The sequence below is a fragment of the Myzus persicae genome, unplaced genomic scaffold (genome assembly GCF_001856785.1).
Source record: "Myzus persicae strain clone G006 unplaced genomic scaffold, MPER_G0061.0, whole genome shotgun sequence".
In the NCBI taxonomy this organism is placed as follows: domain Eukaryota; kingdom Metazoa; phylum Arthropoda; class Insecta; order Hemiptera; family Aphididae; genus Myzus; species Myzus persicae.
Window position 1 is genome coordinate 113,263 of NW_019104149.1, and position 8,895 is coordinate 122,157.

Sequence of the window (8,895 nt, forward strand, 5' to 3'; positions counted from 1 at the left end):
GACATTACATGCAACCCTTAGATTATGTTCTTACGTGAAACTAAGGGGGAAAAAGCGCTTACCAATTTCTTACAATAAACATACAATAATATTATATTATAAATATTCCAAATTACCAATTGTCCTATGAATAACAGAATTATTGATATTATTTAACACTGTTTTTAACCCAATGTATTATCATGCTTTAAATAATTTTAAATAGGTAAATACAAAATACTTGGAGTACTGTTACCTTAAATCGTGGTCGGTATTCGCACTTTAATAATAATAATAATAATAATAATTTACAGCTAAGTATATCTTAATTCATGGGAGTAACACATAAATCCTTATAGTGGTAACGACAAGATTATAAATTGCTTAACTGTTGTCCCTTAAATAAATGCCATAGGCATGGCGAGGCCCCTTAAATTAAAATCGCCACAGCCACGGCTTTTTAAAAATACTCTTAAGTCTTAACACACCGTCAAAACCTCTAAAAACACAGTACATACTATTTTTTGTCTTTACAAGTGACAAAACAGTTAATAATTATTAAAATGGCGGAGGTAAAGAATCTATTAGTATACTAATAGCGTGGTGTAGAGAATATGTACTCTCTACGTTGTGCCTAATAGATACAACTATCATCTCAGTAATAATAATTATTATGTATCTTCAATATGTCAGAAACTCAGAAAAATAAATAATATATTTATTATACCCCTTTAAAGATATGCATAAGCAATAGAATATGCAGTATTTCAGTTATCGCCTTATCAGAAGTGACAAGATATCTACTATCAACCTTACTTCAGTCATCACAAGTTCGCTGACATCTTAAACTGGCGGTTGCCGACTCGTGTGCTATGATTGTTTATTGCTTTTTAGTTTTTACTCGTCAATCGTAATTCGTCAGTATTCGTCATTGATATTTAATATTATTATTTAGGTACTCAGTATTTATATCGTTGAAAACTGATATCAAAATAAAACCTTAGATAGCCCATTACCATGGCCACTTCCGTTGCGACTAACCCTTCGACTTTACTTCCACTTGGTAAGTGACCCATTATGTTATGCTATTATATAGGTACTTTTTACCATAGTTTAGTCAAAAGTCTATTTCAATGGTTTGTACTTTTTGTCATAGTGTGTGTTTATTTATTTATTTATTTTTTGACAACAAAATGAACATTACCCAATCGTAGAAACAAATATTTATACATTTGATACATTTCAGAACTTGTAGACAAATGTATTGGCTCTAGAATTCACATCGTTATGAAAAATGATAAGGAAATAGTCGGTACTTTATTGGGGTTTGATGATTTTGTCAATATGTTGCTTGAAGATGTAACAGAATATGAATCAACGCCCGAAGGAAGGCGAGTCACTAAATTGGATCAAATATTGTTAAATGGAAATAACATAACAATGGTAATTTTTTTTTAATATTGAGTCTGATGTTATTTTTACTATAAATTATGATGATACAAATATTAATTAAATATTTATTGTTTGTTTTTAGTTGGTTCCTGGTGGTGAAATGCCCGGTGAATAATATTTCATGTTAACATTTTTATTGAAACATTCAACAAGTCATGAACAGACATAATATGTTTAACTATTAATATTAAATTTAACGTGTACATTTTTAGCTTATCTAAATGTTCAAGTCTGAAATATAATAAGTTACTCATTAATTTTTTTTTTTATATCACTAACTACTATGCCTAGGCATTGCCTATTTCAATTCTATCAATAATAATGCATTTATTATTTATTAAAAATGAAAAATACATTTTTACTAGGTTTTAAATATGTATATTAACTGATTAAAATGTTAAATGAACATGGAAATTGTAATAAAAATAAAAGTTCTTCTAAAATTCAATTTTATTTATTTATATACATCAATTCTGTAACATAAGTTTATTTATTTATTAAACAAAGCTATTTTTAAAGAGTTTTAATTTATACAAAAAAAAAAAAAACAAAATGATCTGATGGGCTCTATTGAAAATGTTGATAATTTCATTAGAATTACATTGTTGACAAGACAAAATATAAATGTAATTTATTTTAATTATGGTTGTTCTAAATTCTTTTGTTCTATCAAAAGGAGTTGAGTGATTGAAATAACTGATTAATATTTCTTTTACCTCTTGGAAAATTTTTAGAAATGTATCTTAATATTACATTTTGGATAATGATTAGTGTTTACTTGAAATTGTTTTTAGTAAAACCTACATTTTACAAAGAATTTTGTTAATAATTGTCTTGATCACAGTCTAGATCAGTTTTTTAAATTAAAAATCCACAGGCATAGGTACCAAGTATGCAGGGGCCAGGATGCTCAAGTGAAGTTAAGAAGTAAAATCTTAAAAAAATTAATTAATTAGAAAAAGTTTTTCATTTAATATTTATTATTTATTATCAATGGATAGTATTAAAGATGAGCTACGTAAGTTAGATTCAAGTATAGAAATGTAGCAAATACCAGTAACTCTGTGTTTGCATTGTCAATGATAATTTAGATGTATCTGAAGATTCTGAACTGTTTTTTGATTGAGGATTACCCAATTCTCTGACTGTTTAAGGTTTGCCTTAATTTCTGATGTTCTAATTAAATTTAAACTATCAATAACATTAAGCAGGCTGTCTTTTAGTGTTATGAGTTACGACGGTGCTGCAAACATAAGTGGCCAAATACACTACCGCATATTTTCTCATGAGTGGCCATATTACTATTATTAAGAAATGGATGGTTGAAACCTTTACTCGCTATTTTAGAACTGTAGGGAGGAAGGTGCTCTTCACCAAGAGCGCCTAATGATTTTTAAAATGTTGGCACCAATGTGGCTACCGGCTTCAATCACCATATTTTTACATAGGTAAAAGTATTATTAAATATAGTGTAATATTTGAACATATCTTTTATTATTTATACCTAGTATATATTAGTATGTCAATAATATGGATATTGGATAATAAATATGTATCATAATTAGAGCACGGAATTATATGCATTTGCATGTGTGTACAAAGTGTAAGCATGTCGATGGGGGTTTTAAATGTCTAAGGTTCATATCACACTGAATTCAAATACCAAATTTGATTTTACATATGAGGAGGATTATTGTACATTAAGTCATAAAAGTATACAACATGCAAATTTAATGTGTGCTTAATGATAAATCAATTTCACTGTAGAAAAAGTGGTTGACATTGTTTCTCAGAATTTTGTTAGAATTTTGTTATATTTGACAAGATAGGTGGGTTTTTTAATTTTGACTGTCAATTTGTCATGCTTCCCAAGAGTTCAAGACACATTATTTAAAATAATATGCAACATAAACCGTAGATTTTAGTTTTTTTAATTTTGTAATTTATAAAACATTGTTTTTCATGTTTTATTATATTTAAAAGTTGTTTTCTATTTTTATTTTAAATATTATAATGACAAGTCTAAAAGTTAAGATTGTTTATGTTCAAATTGTTTTTTCATGGCAAGTGATTTCAGTTCTATTAGTTTGGAAGTTTATTGTAAGGTTTACTGAGTCTTTTTTGTGTAATTTTCTATATTAAATGATTTTCCAATAGGTATTGACCGCCATTTACAGTTAATTTACTATTTTAATTATTTGAGTATTTGGTTTCTAATAAAAAGTTTAGTACCAGTTTATCAGTTTATTATTATTACAGTTCTCAGTAAAAAAATGGTGTTTTAATTTTTTTAAACATATTTTATAAAGCATACAATAATGCATATAATTGCATATATAACCACTTTTTGTACGCACATTTGACAATTTTTAAGTGCATAATTTAATTCCGGGCTCTAATCACAATATTATGGATGTAAGGTCTATGAATAAAATACCGTAAAACTGTGTATTTATTGTACTCCAAATATTTCAGGTTTATTCAAGGGCAGCACTGCTATAACCCACGTGCTTGCTTATTTACAATTGGATGTTCGGATAACAGAATTATCACAACTTATTGTCGTAAATACTAGATATTATCATAGAATTATTCTTCGATATCTGTGCTTATTACTAATAAATAATTATTTGTTTATTGCTAACTGTTAAGTACTAGTACGGCTGTCTACATTTAAAAATACGCATTAATTGGGTAAGTATGAAGTGGACATATTTAAACGAATAGAATAATATACATTTTTTTAAAATTTGTTTAGTTTGAAAATGTCGTCGTGGATTAAAGCTTCAAAAGTTAATCAGAAAACTCATAGGGAACGTCACCAGCCCGATGCTCGTCAAAAATATGGGTTGCTCGAGAAGAAAAAAGATTACAAAGTCCGTGCTAGACACCACCAGGAACGTGAACGTGTAATGAAATTATTGAAGAAACGAGCACAGAACCGTAATCCAGACGAGTTTTATTTCCATATGACAAATTCGAAAGTCGAAGATGGACGTCATACAGAAATACGAGAAGAAGATGAACACACTGAAGATCAAATTAAGCTAATGCAAACTAGAGATTTGAAATACATCAATATGCGTGCTACTATGGAGAGGAAAAAAATTGAGCGTTTACAATCTCAATTGCATTTCTTAGATCAAGCTAATCAAACGAATAACAGTCATATACATTTCAATGATGATGACCAGTGTCTTGGCAATTTAGCTGAAAATATCGACACGCATCCAGATCTTATTGATAGGAAAACTAATCGTATGAGAATGTCAGATTTGGAAAAAATCGAACTGCCAGATTTAGACGAAGAGACTATTAAGCAAATGTTATCCGAAAAGAGAAAATCATATAGAGAACTAGAACGAAGAACTAATAGGGAAAAAGAATTATCTGTTGTACAGAGGAAATTAGAAATTAAATCTCATTTGCTCGGTTCTAAGCAAGAACAGCCAAAGAAGATAAAACCCGCAACAAAAGATGCAGCACCAATTTATAAATGGAAATACGAGAGAAAAAAGTAATCTTTATTTATTTTTCTATAACAATATTAATGTAAAAATTTGCGTTGACATAATAGTGTCCTTCTATTATAAATAATATACAATATATTTAACAAATTTACTTTATCTTATTCTTGTCTTTTCTCATAAATCATATACTTTGGTACAAAATCTATGTCATTGTTTTCCGCTTTAATAAGAGAACAATCTTTAACTCCGACCTCTGAAAAAAATAAATTATGGTCATAGTGGTAGAAGTAATTATTATAAACTGGAGAAGTTGATGATATGCTACAAATATTTTACTTGATTTAAGATCACTATATATTGATAGTTTAAACACAAATAATAAAACAAATAACCTTTAAACTTCTGTTAAATTATAATCTTATAGCTTTTAAGTAGACATAATTTGAGGATTTGTGAATCTAAAATATTTATACTTTTATAGCAGTATTAAAAAGTAATTGGACTTCAACCATTATCAGGTATCACTTACCATAAGTCGAGCAATTACTTTGCAGTATATCTATAAACCGTTTCCCGTTGGTAGCGATACTTTTATCCCAATTACCAATAAATAGATTTTGTTTCAACACTATTTTCTTATTTGAGTTTTTCAATTTAATAAGCATCTGAAAACAAGTATTTCATAAGTATAAATTTATAGCAGATAGAGGTACTAAGTTTTAAAAAAGTTTATTCTTTTAGTTTACTCTCATTCAAGCATACATCCACATGAAAATATGGATAATATGTAATCTATAAGTATTTTTTGATAAAATAAATATATGATTGTGTACACCATTTCTCTCTCTAGAAACATTCAATGTCGTCTCAAACGCAACTGGACCAGAGATTTGCTCCAAATTTTAATTAAAAAAAGGGCATAAACAATAATAAAGATAAAAAAAAAAGTGTTAATAATTTTAAATTCTGAGGTGCTGTTAGTGATCAGCTTCCTCCACAAATTGTCCATGTGAAACTTAATTATTCACCATGTACTAAATTTACCTATTGTTTTAGTTGACATATTGAAAATATCTTTTTGAATAAAAAGTATATGAAATAACTTAAACTAATCAGTTAAAATATATAGAATACTGATGAAAAAAACAAGCATATTATTTATGTATAAATGTATTTATTTTCATAAATATCCATATTTGAATAGCATCTATATAATCTTCAAGGGTACCTATGACCATCAGAAATTGCGAAAAAAGAAGTTTTTGAATTCACAAATTTTCATGAGAAAATAAACCATTGAAATATTTTATGGAACATCATAGTTTCTTTGTGTAGAGAACTTACATATTTATCATATTAAAATTAGCCAACACTAAGCAAAATTAAATGATTTAAACCATGAACAAATGCACTATTGTATATTTATATAAGATTTTAAGTGTAAAAAAAAAAATATTTTCAATGATATTTACCAGCTCAGACCAAAACGTAAAAGAATAGAACTTAAATGTAATTAACAAACATAAATTAGAAAACTATCAATGATTATTAATAACAATAACCTTAATTTTATACTTGACTTCAAAATAGTTAAAAGGATTGTCGGATGTATTCGTAGTCGGAATAATTGCTGGTAAATTAAAAGGGTGACTATCCCATATTTGTTTATTTCCACTAGATATATATCCTCGTATTCCTTCTGAAATTACTCTGACATGTTTCATTGATAATAAATGATGAGTCTTCCAGTACTTTGTAATCTATGGTATGTATAGCAAATATAATAAAAGAATGGTATAAAAATAATTTTAATAAATGTATACTGCAAATAACCAAAATACATCTAATCACAAGAAATTATTACTTAAAGTCACATATTTTGATATTATATTAAAATCCTTAATAACAAATGTTTAAAATGACAAATTTTACTTTTTATCATTTTAATTTTTGTTTTAAACACATTTTACAATAGGTACATAATTATCGAACAAATTATGTTTTATACAAACAATGTAACATAAACCAAATTGAAGTGAAATGGTCTTTTTTTTTAAAATCAAAACATCTTTTTTCATTGTTTCAGTCATAGACATTATACTAATAGACATAGCATCTATACAGGGCCTGAGAGGATGGTGTAGTCTAGAGGTAGAGATATTGTAGATATATGTTGCACACCAAGATCAGTAAACTCACTAAAAACCGCTGAAACCACAGTTATGTTCCGTCTACTAGTATAAATGTATAATGTCTATGGTTTTAGTTCAAATAAGTACCAAAGTAAAGTAAACAAATATTATTTAAAAAATACAACTCACCTGAACAATGAGTATTTTAGAGAAAATTATATCAGTCCTGGAATTGTTTTGTATCATAGCTATTACATGAACAGTTTCACCTGGTAAATAATATGACTGGTTTAAATTTAATATCATTTCAATTGATTGACAAAACGCGTAGAATGGCACAGAGAATGTTGCACGTTTAACCTATGTAAAGTGTGAGCAATTATACAATAGAATTATTTATGAAAACAATTAAGTATATTACTTACGGTAGCATCATTACGTTTTTTTAAACTAACCCATTGGTTCACACTAAAATAGTCCAAAGTTGTTAAGCCGTTATATTGAGCTTCTAGTTTATACCTTGTGTGACCAAATGGGACTTCATGTGATGGTGGCAAATTGTTCGGCAAGACAATGTGGAACTTAAATATTTTGGAATAACCTAGGTTAATGAAATAAATGAGACAATTATTCACAGACAATAATATTATTGCAATATCAGTAACCTTCTAATTCGTTGATCAGTGACGGATTATCCACAAGTGTGTCATCTTCTTTACGTAGCACTGCCATCCCATTAAAGAACACCGAGTATTCTTCGGTTTCACCAGTGGTCCCCACAGTGTTTGCGACACCCACTTTCCATATACACGTGAATCCAGTGACCTTTATCTTTGGCTCAACTGTCCGCAAAGTTTCAATGAAAACATCAGAGTTTCAAAAAAAAATTCAAAAAATGGTACTTACGACTGAAATCAAGGCAATCTCGTACGCAGAGTATACCGTTAATGGCATCGCCTGGGAAGTTCACTCGACACGTTTCATCCAGGTAGAGTTTCATCTTGAGCTGATCCCGGTTTACCGAATTTCTTAATCCTTATTAACAATTGTTACAAGTTTCTACGTTCATCATAATGCGAATTAGTAACCACCGACCACGGATGTAAGATGTGTCTACTGTTTACAATTGTGGTGAACGAAAATCTCGCGTCAAATCGGTTAGGTTTCACCAAAGCACTTAATCCAAACTGGCAGTAATCATTTACCAATCATCAACAAATTTAAAGACGGCGAAAGACTAATAAGAAGTTTCAACTAATTAACAAGAACCTCCCAACACAGTGCAATATTATTTATTACTATCTCTTGTTAAAGACTGTAAATAACATTTTATCAACATAGCGACTCGTGAAGTTTAAAATAGAATTGCACCAATATTCTATTTTTTTTCATTCTATTTTTGATTTAAAAGTATGTACTATTACAACAAAATAAAATAAGATAATCACTTATAATGACCGTACAATGTTTTGAGAATACTTATGATATTTTGTGCTTATAACTTATAGATGGAACAAAATGCCTCGAAGGCTAGAACTAGCTAGATACTTATTTAAGGGGATTCGATACCGTCATTTTCTGTTTTTGTCTAACACATGCGTGACATAGTAATTTAGACGTGTTTTTTGCCAAATATACCAATTGATCTAATGAAGCGATAAGAATTCTAAAAACAGATTTGAATTTGTCGTCAAGTCTACTTGAAATCGACTTTCCCACATTTATGATTTTTTGATTTTAACTTCTCCAAAAATTGAAATTTTTAAATGCTCTTTTTTAATATGACATTTTTAGGAATTTGGGGGATAATATCAAAAATGTGGGAAAGTCGATTTTATGTAGACTTAACGACAAATTCAAAT

The 8,895-nt window shown here is 28.4% G+C and overlaps 3 protein-coding genes across 4 annotated transcripts; 2 read left to right on the forward strand and 1 right to left on the reverse strand.

The window, feature by feature from the left end:
* The first annotated feature begins 786 nt into the window (after window positions 1-786).
* Window positions 787-1,688, forward strand: LOC111039286 (U6 snRNA-associated Sm-like protein LSm5). Its single transcript, XM_022322733.1, has 3 exons — window positions 787-1,042; window positions 1,226-1,422; window positions 1,514-1,688. The coding sequence occupies exons 1-3, from the start codon at window positions 997-999 to the stop codon at window positions 1,544-1,546; spliced, it is 276 nt and encodes a 91-aa protein (XP_022178425.1). The 5' UTR covers window positions 787-996; the 3' UTR covers window positions 1,547-1,688.
* A 2,301-nt stretch (window positions 1,689-3,989) lies between these two features.
* Window positions 3,990-5,057, forward strand: LOC111039295 (probable U3 small nucleolar RNA-associated protein 11). Its single transcript, XM_022322749.1, has 2 exons — window positions 3,990-4,125; window positions 4,190-5,057. The coding sequence occupies exon 2, from the start codon at window positions 4,197-4,199 to the stop codon at window positions 4,950-4,952; it is 756 nt and encodes a 251-aa protein (XP_022178441.1). The 5' UTR covers window positions 3,990-4,125; window positions 4,190-4,196; the 3' UTR covers window positions 4,953-5,057.
* Window positions 4,903-8,598, reverse strand: LOC111039294. Of its 2 annotated transcripts, XM_022322746.1 has the most exons (7): window positions 7,940-8,598; window positions 7,699-7,875; window positions 7,459-7,634; window positions 7,223-7,393; window positions 6,464-6,661; window positions 5,431-5,566; window positions 4,903-5,154 (listed from the first exon to the last, which is right to left on the reverse strand). In XM_022322746.1, exons 1-7 carry the CDS (start codon window positions 8,031-8,033, stop codon window positions 5,060-5,062), a joined length of 1,047 nt encoding a protein of 348 aa, XP_022178438.1. In that variant the 5' UTR covers window positions 8,034-8,598; the 3' UTR covers window positions 4,903-5,059. The 2 variants fall into 2 exon arrangements, with proteins under 2 accessions (XP_022178438.1, XP_022178440.1); XM_022322748.1 differs by lacking the exon at window positions 6,464-6,661 and having other exon boundaries at window positions 7,940-8,597.
* Window positions 8,599-8,895: the final 297 nt, after the last annotated feature.

Excerpts from the sequence above, each read along its gene's own strand:
- LOC111039295 (XM_022322749.1), top strand. The coding sequence starts at position 4,197 with ATGTCGTCGTGGATTAAAGCTTCAAAAGTTAATCAGAAAACTCATAGG.
- LOC111039294 (XM_022322746.1), bottom strand. The coding sequence starts at position 8,033 with ATGAAACTCTACCTGGATGAAACGTGTCGAGTGAACTTCCCAGGCGAT. Across the intron at positions 6,662-7,222 it reads CTAAAATACTCATTGTTCAG|ATTACAAAGTACTGGAAGAC; the intron begins GTGAGTTGTATT and ends TACATACCATAG. Across the intron at positions 5,567-6,463 it reads AAGTCAAGTATAAAATTAAG|ATGCTTATTAAATTGAAAAA; the intron begins GTTATTGTTATT and ends ACTTGTTTTCAG.
- LOC111039286 (XM_022322733.1), top strand. The coding sequence starts at position 997 with ATGGCCACTTCCGTTGCGACTAACCCTTCGACTTTACTTCCACTTG. Across the intron at positions 1,043-1,225 it reads TTCGACTTTACTTCCACTTG|AACTTGTAGACAAATGTATT; the intron begins GTAAGTGACCCA and ends GATACATTTCAG. Across the intron at positions 1,423-1,513 it reads ATGGAAATAACATAACAATG|TTGGTTCCTGGTGGTGAAAT; the intron begins GTAATTTTTTTT and ends GTTTGTTTTTAG.